Source organism: Plecotus auritus (genome assembly GCF_963455305.1).
Source record: "Plecotus auritus genome assembly, chromosome: 15".
Classification (NCBI taxonomy): Eukaryota; Metazoa; Chordata; class Mammalia; order Chiroptera; family Vespertilionidae; genus Plecotus; species Plecotus auritus.
In genome coordinates, this window is record NC_137781.1 from 7,341,581 (window position 1) to 7,355,580 (window position 14,000).

Here is a 14,000-nt window from a genome sequence, read left to right on the forward strand (position 1 = left end):
AGGCCTGGCTCTGTATGGGCGACCCCGGGGGGCCCGGCAATCTGCCCCACCCATTCATTCAGAAGTCCTTTCCAGGCAGTTAGGACATTCCATACAGCGTCTACACAGGACTCTTCCCCGCAAACTCAAACCCCAGGGACCCTTTCTGTCATAAGAAACCACATGATGATTTCTGGGGAGTTACATTTCCTGATTTCAGGATTGTTATAGTTAGTGCAAGAAAAAAAAAGGAAACTATTAATTTCAGTAAAACTTAATGGGGCCCTTCTCACCCCAGGCTAAGGGTTGGTGCAAAAATTGAGTTCAACTATCTAAGACTGGGGAAGCATAAAATATTAGGTATGAAGGTGTGTGTGGTGGGGGTATGGGGGACAACCTTACTTCTTGGGGGAGCCATATTTTCTAGCGGGCCCTTAGATCAAGATCGGTCTGGAGTGGGAGGAGGGGGCTACTGATTTTCCAGGAGAGGGCGAGAGCTGAAGCAATGCAGCCCAGCCCGGAGGCACTGCAAGGGTTAAGGCGGGCGGGCGGGCACTAAGTCTGACATTTTGGATAGAAGCAGCCACTCCACGCAGGAGCCTAGGGTTCCAGCCATGGCGGTGTGACCTCAGGCAACTCAGGGAACCTCTCTGAACCCCAGTCTCCAGCTATCAATGGAGACCAAGATGAATGCCTGGCGGGGAGGGGGTGGGGGGCGGCGGAGAGGTGCGGAGTGTCTCCGGGCTCAGCACCTACCCACAAACCGCAGTCAAAGTTGGCCTGTCTTGGATATTTCTTGTCCCCTCCTCTTCCCCCACCTCCGCTCCGATTTTGAATCTTGCTGAAACGTCTGGCGGCCTGAAACCGCCTCCTGGCCGCGCGCTGGGGGCTGTCCCCAGGTGCGGGTCTTTGTGTCGGGAAAACTTTTAGAGAAAGCGGGAGGCGCTGGACAAAGAGCGGGCGGCGGAGGGCGTTTGCCAGCCGACGGGGTACGCGGGGCGGTGCTCGGTACCTGGGCGCACGCGGCTCCCCAGCTCAGCCTCCCTAGGCTGGGAGTGGCCGGCTCCAGCCACGTCCCAGAGCCCCCCCGGGAACCGAAAGAAGGCAGGCGGGATACGCCAAGGCGGGCGGCTGGACATCGGAGTGGACTGGGTGGGCGGAGGCGAGCAGAGGCGCGGAGCAAAGCTGTCAAACTGCGCGCGGAGCCCCACGCAGGGCGGGGAAAGGGAGGAGAAGAAAGGGGAGGGGAGGGGGAGAGAAGGGGCGGGCGGGAGCCGAGGGGGAGAGCTGGCTCGCCGCGCCTGAGCAACCCCTGTGTGCCGCTGTCGCAGCTGCCGCCGCCGGCCCAGACTCGCCGGGAGCGCAGGGTATCTGCCCTGCTGCGCACCGCGCGCGCGGAGGCTCGGGCGCCCGCCGCTGAGCCCTCCAGCCCCGCTCCTCGCTCCAGCCCTCACGGTCCCGTGGGCGCGAAGCCACCATGCAGCTGCAGTTCCGGAGCTGGATGCTGGCTGCGCTCACGCTGCTGGTGGTCTGCCTCATCTTCGCAGACATCTCGGAGATCGAAGAAGAAATCGGGTAAATAGCTGCGCCCGGCCGGGCTGTGCCCCGGCGGGATCTCTCCCTCCCGTACTCTCCACACACACACACCCCAATCCGCTTTGTGTGCGCCGCGCCCCCCTATCGCTCAGTTGGAGAGGTGGCGGGCGGTTTTGGCCAGGGTGGCCGCACCTTGGGCCCGGGACGGTTTGGTGAGCGGCGGGTGGGGTGTCCCCGGGCGGGGAGCACGGGCAGCCTCCAGCCGGCCAGCATCTGGGAGCCGACTCGCACCCCTGTCCCCCTCCCTTCTCCGAAGTGTCCACGCGCGATGTCGCCGGGTCGAGGGAGGGCGCTGGGGAGTGTCTAGGGCGGGCGGAGGGGCCGAGAGTGGAGGAGGTAGGAGTTTCTTTGTCTCCGGCTCGGCCGCTTTCTCGCCTTGGCAAAGTGGGCAAGGGACGCGCAGGGATCTCTGCGCTGGGGGAAGGGATCCCCAGACCCAGCGGAGGACGAGGGCTCTGCACGGGCTCCCGGGAAGGGGAGTGTCCCCAGTACATAAGGACACACACGCGCTCTCCCCGCAGCCCCGAGAGCCTGGCGTTGGGGTGCGCGCTGGAACCGCTAGAGCTGGAGCGCGCGGGGCTGGGCTGAGACCCCCGCCCTCGCCTGGCTTTGGACGCTCAGCGAATCCAGGGCGCCCCTGCACCCCCGAGTTCCCGTGCGCTCTCACCGCGGAGACCGAGACCTTTCTGGAAAGTCTATATCGCCGCCCGGTGGTCTTCGGGGCCCCCTGGCGCGCGGTCTCGCCCTAGCGTTTCTCGGATCTCTCCAGAGGTGGGGCGGGGCGGCCAGCCCCTGCCCTAGCGCGGGACTCCCAGGAGCGCGCACTCGCAGCGCGGGACACACCAGCCGTGGGTCCCAGAGGCTGATACTCGCACCCTGCCTGGCAGCCTCCCGCACGCACGTGGGGCCCGGCCCCTCTCTGCTTCCGCGCCACACAAAGCCTCCAACCCGCAGTGGGCAGGTGGGGAGGCAGCGAGGGTTCTGAGGGGCCCAGAGCAGAGCTTCCTGGCCCTGGGCCCTGGGCCCTGAGAAGGTGAGTTCTCAGAGCGGGCAGAAGGCCCCTTCCTCCATGGGGCTAGTGCCAATCCAGGCTCCCGCGCCGCGTGCGCCCCTCCTTTGTCCCAGTTGTCATTTCATCCTATCAGCACGAGTTGCGGGCCCTTAGGTGGACAGTTTCCTGGAAAGGGAAATGCCAGTCCTAGGCCGAGGATGCCCAGGCCCTAAGGATCCACACCTGGGGCCAGCGCCACTTCCTGTTCTCCCCTTTCTCCCTGCCCCTATCCATCAGTGCCACCCCAGCATTCCTCCTGTGAGCCCCACCGCCCTTCAAGGCCCCTCTCTGCCTCTTTCTCCCATCACCCTAGGTTTCCCCCACGAGCTCCGAAAACTTTCACAAATGCTGTTGAGTTAATACAAGCGCGCCAACAGCTCCCACACAGACAGGGAAGAGCTTTCTGTCACTGCTCAACTCCATCGCGTGGGTAGGAGAGGAAATGGGCTAGCCAAGTTTGGGATGATGGAGGTCCCTCTGGGGAGGGCCTTCTCTAACCCCCCCCCCCCTCCTCCCAGGTATGGGCTCTGCCTGGCCCAGACCACTCGCTGACCTTGGCATGTGAGGGCGGGACCAGCGGCTGCCCATTGTTCTGCTGTAAAATCCTAAGCAGTGCTGCGTGTTCATTCAGGCATCCCTTGCTCGTCCATTCACTGAACTTTTGCCGAATACCTTCTACATGTGGGGACTTGTGATGTTTTAAGTGCCATCAGGGCATCACTTTGCACATAATGCTGCACTTTCCTGCCACCTGTGTTGTAAAGCCCCCATTCCCCACATCGGGTTGTTCCAACAGGGTAGCCAGCCATAAGCTCCCAGGCCTGAGCTAAGAAGGGTGCTTACATGTATATTTAAAACCCGCCCATCCAGCATGGCTTAGTGGTTGAGCGTTGACCTATGAACCAGGAGGTCACAGTTCAATTCCCCGTCAGGGCATATGCCCAGGTTTTGGGCTCAATCCCCAGTAGGGGGCGTGCAGGAGGCAGCCGATCCATGATTCTCTCTCATCATTGATGTTTCTCTCTCTCTCCCCCTTCCTCTCTGAAAACAATAAAAATATATTAAAAACAAAATGAAAGGAAACTAAACACAGAGCTCTTGTGCTATGAGTATGCCCCCAGGACCTGTTTCATTGGTGGTGGGGGGGGTCCCCCATTTCATTGTGGGGGAGGTCCCCTGCCTGGGAAAAATTGTCAGACAAGTCAGATGTGTTATATTCCACACCACTGTCCTTCACTCTGGTGCCCCTGTCCTTAGGCTGACCCCCGTGAGACACCCACTTCCCCAGGAACCCCACATCTGCCCCGAACGCATTGAACTCAGCCGAGTGGAGGCATATCTGGGAGTTGCCATGGCTGGGGAAGGAAGGAGATGAGGCGGAGGACGAGAACCCCAGCTGCCCCTTAGAGCTACTTGTAAGCCAGGTTTCAAACACAGTCACTTATTTGATCCTCATAAGCACCCCAACTTTGAGCAGCCAGAGGGCGCTCTGTGCGGTGAGTGTCCTGGCACAGTGTCAGGGAGGGGTGCCAGCTCTGTCGCCCTCACCATATGCCTTTCCAGGAGACCTCAGATCCTACTGGAGACCATGGTGCCCTTGTACCAGCCCTGCCCACCCTTCCCCAACTCGCTCTCAGCCTGTGCTGTGGAGGATTACACATCCTCTGCCCGGGTCAGCCCCTGGGATATAGCACCGATTCTGTAAAAGGATGGCTGTAGCTGGAAGACAATGAACAGTGGGACTCTGTGATTTGTTAGAAAAGGAAGAACCTCTTTTCGGAGTAAATATTCAAGGATCAAGGCATGAGGAGTGAAAGAGGAGTGAAGAATGACACCTGTATTGTCTGGAGGGACAGAACTGAGATATGTTTTTCTTAAGCTCTTGATTCTCTTTCTTAGAAAACGAGGCTTTTGAGGTAGTGGCCTCGGAGGGCCTGGGAAGCGCAGACGGTATGGTGAGGGGCGGGGCTTTCTTCCAAGGGGCTTTTCTGAGAGACACACCTCCTACTCCTAAGTGATGATTTTCAGAGGTACATTTCTGCACAGACAACAGCATGGTGATTACCAGAGGGGAAGGGGGTGGGGGAGGCAGAAGAGGGTAAAGAGGAGAGAAGTGGTGATGGAAGGAGCCCAGCTGGCGTGGCTCCGTGGTTGAGAGTCGACCTATGAACCAAAAGGTCACGGTTCGATTCCAGGTCAGGGCACATGCCCGGGTTGTGGGCTCAATCCCCAGTGTGGGGTGTGCAGGAGGCAGCCGGTCAATGATTCTCTCTCATCATTGATGTTTCTATCTCTCTCTCCCTCTCCCTTCTTCTCTGAAATCAATAAAAAATATATATATTTTTAAATGGTGATGGAAGGAGACTTGACTTGGGATGGTGAATACACAGAACAATATACAGATGATGTATTATAGAACTGTACCCCTGAAACCTATATAATTTTATCAACCAATGTCACCCCAATACATTCCATAAAAAAGAAAAAGAAAGTTACATTTCTAACTCACCCGCTTGTGGAAATACCAGTACCTCCCTGAGGCTGAATGAGAAAGAGGAACTGTAGAAAGATGAGTTCTCTGTGAAGCACCCAAACAAATCAGGGGGGGGGGGGCCCAGTGGCGCTTTGGGAAAACCACCTCTGGTTAACTAATGCACCCCAAATTCTGGAGTCAACCGGACCAAGTTATAAGCTAAAATCTTTTTCTGATTGCCCCTTGGGCTTCAGTTTTGAGAGGAACCTCCAAGAGGGGGGTGTGGGCATGACGGCTTGCCTACCGTGGTGTCCCAGAACCTGGCATTCAGAAGGCACTCAGTAAACATCTGTGGGATGAATATCCTGCAGACGGCACACACCATCCCTGGCCAGGGCTGGGACTCTCGGAGCCTTAGGACAGGCAGGGGGTGTGGGGTTCCTTCTAAGAAACCTCTCTTTTTATGCAGTTAGGTAAATTTGACCCTGAGAAGCAACGCTCTGGTTAAGGACAGGGCACGCCTGCCCAGGTCTCCTCCTTTGTCACCCAATGTCCTCGTCCCCTGTGATCACAGAGGAGGTACAGAACTCTGGTTAAAGAGGAGGTAACTAGTGATAGTAAAGTAATGAAGATAATGGTGAAGCTGAAGATGATGATGGCTGTTATCACTGATTGATTCAGTGATTCAGTGAGTGTTTGCTATGAGCCAAGAGCTATTCCAAGTGTCTTGTAGACATGAGCACCTGCCATCCTCCTGGCCGCTTAATGGCCACCTGCCAGTGGCACCGAGAGTTACTCTCTTCTGAGCTCTATGCCAGAGGCTGTGCTGAGGAGCCAGGAATATTTTTTCCTTTGATTTTTAGAGAGACTGGAAGGGGAGAGACAGAGAGAAACATCGATGTGAAAGAGACACATTGACTGGCTGCCTCCTGCACACGCCCAACCAAGGCTGACCTGCAACCGAGGCACACGCCCTTGACCGGAATCGAACCCGGGACCTTTCTGTCCATAGACCAACGCTTTATCCACTGAGCCAAACTGGATAGGGCTGTGCTCACTGGTTTGAAGTACTAGTTCACTCGGTCCTCACCAACCTCACTAAGTGCAGTTCTGTGGCTACGTTACGTGTAGGAGTGAGGGCACGGAGGCTCGGAGAGGTTGTGTAAATTGCTAGTGATAAAGCAAGTGACCTTAGTTCTACAAGAAATCAAAGACATGCACTTGACCGCCTACTAGCCCGCCCTGTCCCTGCATTCCTTTCCCCCCTGGAGCACTGTGACAGAACAGGTCTCAGAACTAGCCTTCCTCGTTCATGTCCCAGGGTTCTTCCCACGGCCCCGGGTGAATGAGGAGGCCTGGAGAAGGACTCAGGCTCGTCTCCCTGCAGTGTCCCTCTGGTCCAGTCAAGGTCGGCGTGATGCGACAGGACAGAACGGCCCTGTCCCCTGGCTTTCCAGACAAGCTCACCTGCAGTGGGTATGAGCAATTCAGGCTCACAGGTGTGCCCTTGGGCTGCATGGGGAGGGAACGCTCCCATCCCATTGCACACCTGACTCTGATGTCCATGGAAGGCACCTTCCCCGCTGAGACATGCCACCTGCCTAGGCCCCTGGGGGTCTGGACCGAGAGTGACACTAAAGATAGTTAACAACGGGCCCCTCTTATGCACTGATCTGTTAAGAGTGGACATCCAACCAATCAGAGCCAAGGCCGTCCAGTATACCGGGGCCAGCAGTCCTGGTGCCCCAGCCGATCATCAGGCCCAATCTAGGGAAGTACCAGATACCCAGGGGTGAGCTGTGATGGGCAGCCGTGACCAGCTCCCTGAGCCGGCAGCAGCCACGGCCGACAGCTGACAGCCAGGTGAGGGGCACCTTTTAGAGGCCGAGTCCAGTCGATGTGAAAGGAAATGACCTTTTCTTTGAGTCATGGCAGCCAGGCACTCTCTAAGGAGCATACATATCTGTTCAAGACGATGCGACTTTTTTCTCCCTAAAGTTCCTTCTTCTCTTCAGTCCCAGATACTTCGCTCAGATAGAAACACGATTCGAGAATAAAACAGGATGGAAAGAGACTCTGGCTTTTAACTCGCTTGTTCCAAGTCCTTGTTGCCAATGGTTTCTAGCATCACATTTAAATTGTAAATAGGGGTTCAGCTTAGACCTCAATTCACCACTCGTGGTCTCTCTCCTGTTACAGAGCAGGGTTGCTGGGTTTTTAAATTATTTAGGTCTTACAAATTGGGGATGTTGTAAATTGCGAATTATAAATACTTCTGAGAGACAATGGAATTTTATAAGGGCTCCCCTTGCTTTGAGCACGGGTAATACACAATCTAGCCCCTGCCTCCCTGTTCCATCTTCCTGGGCTCCAGCTATCCATGCCACATGGTTCCCAGTTCCCAGAATGCACTGTGGCTTCAAGCTTCGGGGCCTTGGCACATGCGTTCTTCTTTCTGAAACAACCTCCTTGCAAAGCATTCTCAGACCCCCCCACTCTCAGAATGTCTGGGGTAGCTGCCCCTCCAGTGTATACCCTGAGCATGCCAGTATCCTATGGAGATGGGCTCAACAATTATGGTTAATTTTCCTTATCCCCAGCCCCTGGTGGTAAGTATATGGCTTATTAAATGAAGCCCATAAAATACCATTTGAATGAACTCGGGCCTAGGACACGGCAAAAATAAGCATTCAGCCCAAGGCGATGCTATTCTAATAACAATTAAACACCCTGCACTTGCTCAGAACGCCCACTGCCCCCCCCTCTCTCCCACGCCCCCCGCCCCCGACCAAGCAGCATAGCCCAGGAAGGGCACTGATCATGGACAGCACATTGGGGAGCAGCCCGTGGAAATGGAAGGCCCTTCTGGTGTGTGAAAGAGGAGGACCCCGTTTTCCCACTGCCGGCTCAGTTCTAAGCCGAGGTGGAACCCTAGCTCTTCATTCTCCGAGAGTCCTTTCTAGCCCGCACAGCCCCGGCCACCACCCTCCTGCCTGGAGCCGAAGTGCCCGCTCTGTCTTTATCACCTGACCCGCCCCCATGCTGGCATTAAGAGCAGACTGAATTTGGGGCCAATCGTTTCCTTGCGAGGGCTGGTCCCCAGAAGGGAGGCTGGGAGTCGTGTGTCTGAAATATTGAGGGCATAAGACTCGGGAGGCCAGGTCTGTGTGTGTCGTTGCAAAGATTTTCTTTATTAAAATAGCACTGGCAAGCTGCGTTTTGATTTTCAAACGCTGGTCACACCAGGGGGTGGGGGTGGGTCGGTCAAGACTTGTGGCAGCTGTGTGGCCCCGAGACCAACTGAGGAACCTCATCTCTCTCAGCAGAAGTAAATCAGACAGACAGATGGAAACATCAGTGAAAATGCCTGGCGGGGGGGGGGCAGGGACCTGAATGCCACGGGCCGGGGGGGTGGGGGGAGCGTCAGGAGACAAGCCATCTCCCCAAGAGAAGCCCCGGGTGAGATGCCTAGGTGCCATCAGTGCCCGGGAGCCCCATCCCCTGCGTCTGAGTGACTGCTGGTCTGGGGCTTGTCCTTAAGTGTTGGGATTAGTCACTCTCCTGGGTGGCAGCTGGGCTGGTTTTAAATGCTCCCCGGTGGCCTGCAATTCATCACTCGGCGAGGAAGCTGCCTGGTGTCCTGACGGGACCTGTTTGTCCCAGGGTTTTCTCAGCGTCAGCTGTCTCAGGCTTCAGGCTGGCGAAGGGGGACTGCTCCGGTTGGGGAGACAGCAGTGGCCCCGACAAGACGTGTCTATTAGAGGTCGGAGGGAAGCGGCTCCGCCCGCCATGGCTAGGCGAGGAGTCTTGATTCACTGCTCTTGGAAACCCAGCTCCCGCCTGGCGGGTGGGGGTGTGTTTGAGTTCTGGAACTGCTCTGGGAGAATGACGCTCTCGCCGTCACAGAGTTTCCCCGAGCACTTTTTCTTGTTATTATTGAACGCACTCGGCTCTGTTTCCTGGTCCCTTTGTGAGGCTCCGAGCTACAATGTCCCGGCCTCAGTCAACGGCTGGAGGCTGAATGACCCTGAGGTCAGTGGTTCCCAAATGCTGGTCTGCATATGGGGGGCGATCGCAAAGGAAAAAGAAGAAAGAAAAAGGCACAGTGCAGCGAACAGCAATTATGTTAGTTTCAAGTTGCCAACCGGCCTCTCCTGAGAACTGCTCTATATTCTGAGATGCTGTTCTTGTTTCTTTGAAGGCATTGATGCTCTTTCTTTCCTGAAAGAGGGAGATGGCAGATAAATCTTGTGATGGCCTTGTTAGCGGAAGAGGTTGGTTAGCCTATGACTCCCCGACCCCAATTTTCTGGAAATATTACTGACCCCTGAGATCCAATAGTCTGGCTCTGAGTCAATCTTGAAGAGTACCTCACGCATCTTTTCCCCACGGAGGCTGGTGTCAGCAGGAATTACAGCGGTCATTTTTGTCCTCTCTGCTGTGTGCCAGGCCATAGCCTAAGCCCTTTGGCTATATTCACACCTGTCACCTCCCCAGGGGCCCCCCTGGGGTCTGAGTTATTGTCATCGTCATTACGCAGATGAGGAAGCTAAGGCCCAGAGCAGTTAAGCAACTCAGCCACAGCCACACAGCAAGGAAGTGGCAGTGCTGGGGTTTAAACCCAGGCTCCAAAGGATAAGAGCTCTCCACAAATGACATCCAGTGGGGAAACACGCATGCTCGGATTTCCAAAGGACGGAGCCTGCCAACACGAAGGTCTGTGGGACAGAGAAACCTGGAAGAATACCTGAGAGGCCGAAGGGGGCGGTGCTACAGCCCAGGCTGTAATGGAATATGGCAGCCCCCAGAGATGGATACAATGTAGGGTTGTCTGCTCGGGATCACCGAGTTGTGGATGGTGTTCACCACACACGGACTCTGCCTTCTTCTCGCTTTCCCTCTGCTCCCTGGCCCCACTGAGTCTCATCAGAATCGGAGGCTCTGGAGCATTGCATTTGTTTGACTATCTTAGAGAGAGAGGAAGAGAGAGAGAGAGAGAGAGAGAGGAATTTTCTTGTGGCAAAGAGAAGGACTAGTGTAGTCAGCTTCCTTAGGTCCGGTGGAGCCTGGAGCCTGGTGAGAAAGGAAGGACGTGACCAGGAGGGGACAGACTTCTGCAGGGAGACTGCGCAGACACAGAGAGCCCCGTGGCCCAGGGCTGACGCTGTGCCCGCAGTTCTGCTGAGAGCTCCATGGGCCACTGCCCAGCCCTCGTAACCACCCTGTTTGCCCACTGGCAGACAGGAAACGGAGGCTCAGAGAGGTTCCGGGACTTGCTAAGGTCACGCAGTTCGAAAACACGGAGCTCAGATGTCTACTGGGATGGCCTGAGCCATGGCTCACACTACTGACCCTTTGCTACTTTTGTCACTGAAGTCACTGGGCTTCCTGCTCTTATTTCTGCTGCTTCCCCAGCCCCCTACACGCTCAGTCTCACTGTCTGTGCCACACAGTCTGTAAAGGGAAGCTGGAAGCATTGGAGATGATGGAAAAGACTCACGGCAGGCCTGGCTGGTGTGGCTCAGTGGTTGAGCGTCAACCTATGAACCAGGAGGTGGTCATGGTTCGATTCCCGGTCAGGGCACAAGCCCGGATTGCGGGCTCAGTCCCCAAAGCGAGGTGTGCAGGAGGAGGCAGCTGATCAGAGACTCTCTCTCATCATTGATGTTTCTCTCTCTCTCCCTCTCCTTTCCTCTCTGAAATCAATAAAAATATATTATTAAAAAAAAAAAAAAAAGACGCATGGCATGTCAAAGGAGCCTCCCAGTCACAATCGCCCTCGGGAGTGATATTTCAGCGGATGTTGAAGAAGGGGGGGCCACGCTTGGACTCTGCCCACTGAGATGTGGGCGCTTGCTATTGGGTTTCCCCATCTCCAATTTCAAGAACAAGGATATTGGCTGTGCTCGCAGGAGCGGCAGCCAGGATTAATTCACACCTTTCTCAGTAAATGTCAGCAGAGCTTAAATAATGAAGGGAGGAAGCATATGCTATCCAGAGAAAATGAGTGGGTGAACGGATAGGGCGGCGACTTTCGCCTGCTCTTCTGTAAGCCGTAAGCCGCAGGCTCCTCCCACCGCCCCTCTGCTTCCAGAAGTTCGGGCGTTACTGCCCGTGGACTCTGGATAATGCCTGAACTGTCCCCGAAGCAGCATGAAGAGCACCTGGCAGGTGCCCAAGACACGTTGATTTAAGAGTGGAATTTTGGTTTCAACAACACAACATCAATGTATTATTTAATTCAAAAAATTGTGTAATACCCAGAGGCAGGGTGGGGAGCGGAGTGGAGGGAGAAAAAGAGGGAAGCACACAAACCTGGAATTAGAGAAATAATCACATTTTTTGCAATGCGTCTACTTGAACGCACTTTCTGGAAGCGGCCCGAGCAGCCGACACCTGGAAGTTGGAACTGGGGAGTGCACATGCGTACTTTGTTGTTGGTCCGCTGTAAATGCTGTTGGCCTGCCTGCCTGTCCCCACTCAGTGGAGGGACCCATCGGTCTCCTGAGAGCCGAAACCACATGGAGGGAAGACCCGGATGGTGGGGCAGGGAGGCTGGAGGCCAAGGGCACCGACAGCCCAGGGCACCCCTCCCTCCCAGATCCAGGGTCCTCGCTGCCCCTTTCCTCACCACCTGCCTCCTTTAGGGTGTGGTTCAAGGGTGAATCCGAAGAGAGAAGGGGCTCCCAAAATACTCTTCCTGAGATGTGGCTCCTGCTCGGCGGGAAGGCGCTCAGATACAGCTGTCCCTTCTCTTTTAGGCGCATTCCGCTCAGTTCCCATAAGCAAGCTGGGTGCAGCATGTGCTGTGGGTTCCAGGGGCAGATGCGCAGAGCTGTGGTTCAGGACTGTCTGAGGTAGAAGGCAGACGCCGAGCTGGCCCCACTCCAGAGTTTCTGACGGAGCAGGTCTGGGTGGGGCCTGAGCTTTTGCATCACCTGTTCCAGGTGATGCTGGTACCTCTGGTTCTTCTGAGGACCACACTGGGAGGACCACTGGGATGGGGCCTGTCACTCAAAGTGAGGGCCACACTGGGAGGACCACTGGGATGGGGCCTGTCACTCAAAGTGAGGGCCACACTGAAGGACCACTGGGATGGGGCCTGTCACTCAAAGTGAGGACCACACTGGGAGGACCACTGGGATGGGGCCTGTCACTCAAAGTGAGGGCCACACTGGGAGGACCACTGGGATGGGGCCTGTCACTCAAAGTGAGGACCACACTGAAGGACCACTGGGATGGGGCCTGTCACTCAAAGTGAGGACCACACTGGGAGGACCACTGGGATGGGGCCTGTCACTCAAAGTGAGGACCACACTGGGAGGACCCCTGGGATGGGGCCTGTCACTCAAAGTGAGGACCACACTGAAGGACCACTGGGATGGGGCCTGTCACTCAAAGTGAGGACCACACTGGGAGGACCACTGGGCTGAAGCCTGTCACTCAAAGTGAGGACCACACTGGGAGGACCCCTGGGCTGGAGCCTGTCACTCAAAGTGAGGACCACACTGGGAGGACCACTGGGATGGGGCCTGTCACTCAAAGTGAGGGCCACACTGGGAGGACCACTGGGACGGAGCCTGTCACTCAAAGTGAGGACCACACTGGGAGGACCACTGGGATGGGGCCTGTCACTCAAAGTGAGGACCACACTGGGAGGAAAACTGGGATGGGGCCTGTCACTCAAAGTGAGGACCACACTGGGAGGACCACTGGGCTGAAGCCTGTCACTCAAAGTGAGGACCACACTGGGAGGACCACTGGGCTGGAGCCTGTCACTCAAAGTGAGGACCACACTGGGAGGACCACTGGGCTGAAGCCTGTCACTCAAAGTGAGGACCACACTGGGAGGACCCCTGGGCTGGAGCCTGTCACTCAAAGTGAGGACCACACTGGGAGGACCACTGGGATGGGGCCTGTCACTCAAAGTGAGGGCCACACTGGGAGGACCACTGGGACGGAGCCTGTCACTCAAAGTGAGGACCACACTGGGAGGACCACTGGGCTGGAGCCTGTCACTCAAAATGAGGACCACACTGGGAGGACCACTGGGATGGGGCCTGTCACTCAAAGTGTGGGCCACACTGGGAGGACCACTGGGACGGAGCCTGTCACTCAAAGTGAGGACCACACTGGGAGGACCACTGGGCTCAAGCCCTTGTCACTTGGACCAGCAATATGGACATCATCTGAAGTTTTGGTAGAAATGCAAAATCTTAGGCCTCACCCAGACCCAGACCTAATGGAACGGACTCTGCATCACAATAAGACCCTAGGTAATTTGTATGCACCCTCCCAATACTGGTGGGCGTAACTGACTTCCCAGCTTTGTACAGAGCCCCGGCCCAAGGCAGTGACCGTGGCCGCTCAAACCAGGGCAAACTTGTCTGAGGATCTCTGGTGCCCATCACAGCGTTGGTCTACAGCAGTGGTCAACAAACTCATTAGTCAACAGAGCCAAATATCAACGGTACAACGATTGAAATTTCTTTGGAGAGCCAAATTTTTTAAACTTAAACTTCTTCTAACACCACTTCTTCAAAATAGACTCGCCCAGGCCGTGGTATTTTGTGGAAGAGCCACACTCAAGGGGCCAAAGAGCCACATATGGCTCGCGAGCTGCAGTTTGCCGACCACGTGTCTACAGTGACCCTCGAATGGATGTCAGAAAAAGCAGTGACAATTATTACAGCCACATACTGAATGCCTATGTGTGCACCAGAGTTTTTCAAATATCATTTCACACCTTTATTATAAAGCCCCTGCAAAGCCCACTGTATGGACAAGTAAATTGAGACAGTAAATTACATGCTTAATAAATAGAGAAGGAAGAGCTGGGTTTATCAAGGTCTAGCCCAGGGGTGGGCAAACTTTTTGACTCGAGGGCCACAATGGGTTCTT

At 55.7% G+C, this 14,000-nt stretch overlaps 1 protein-coding gene across 1 annotated transcript in view; it reads left to right on the forward strand.

Moving 5' to 3' along the window:
• The first annotated feature begins 1,273 nt into the window (after positions 1-1,273).
• The window catches only part of ST8SIA2 (ST8 alpha-N-acetyl-neuraminide alpha-2,8-sialyltransferase 2), a 42,293-nt gene continuing 29,566 nt past the window's right edge, over positions 1,274-14,000 (forward strand). Inside the window, exon 1 of the mRNA XM_080651569.1 lies at positions 1,274-1,554. Coding sequence (XP_080507695.1) covers positions 1,457-1,554 — 98 coding nt within the window. The 5' untranslated portion in view covers positions 1,274-1,456. The remainder of the gene's footprint in view (positions 1,555-14,000) is intronic.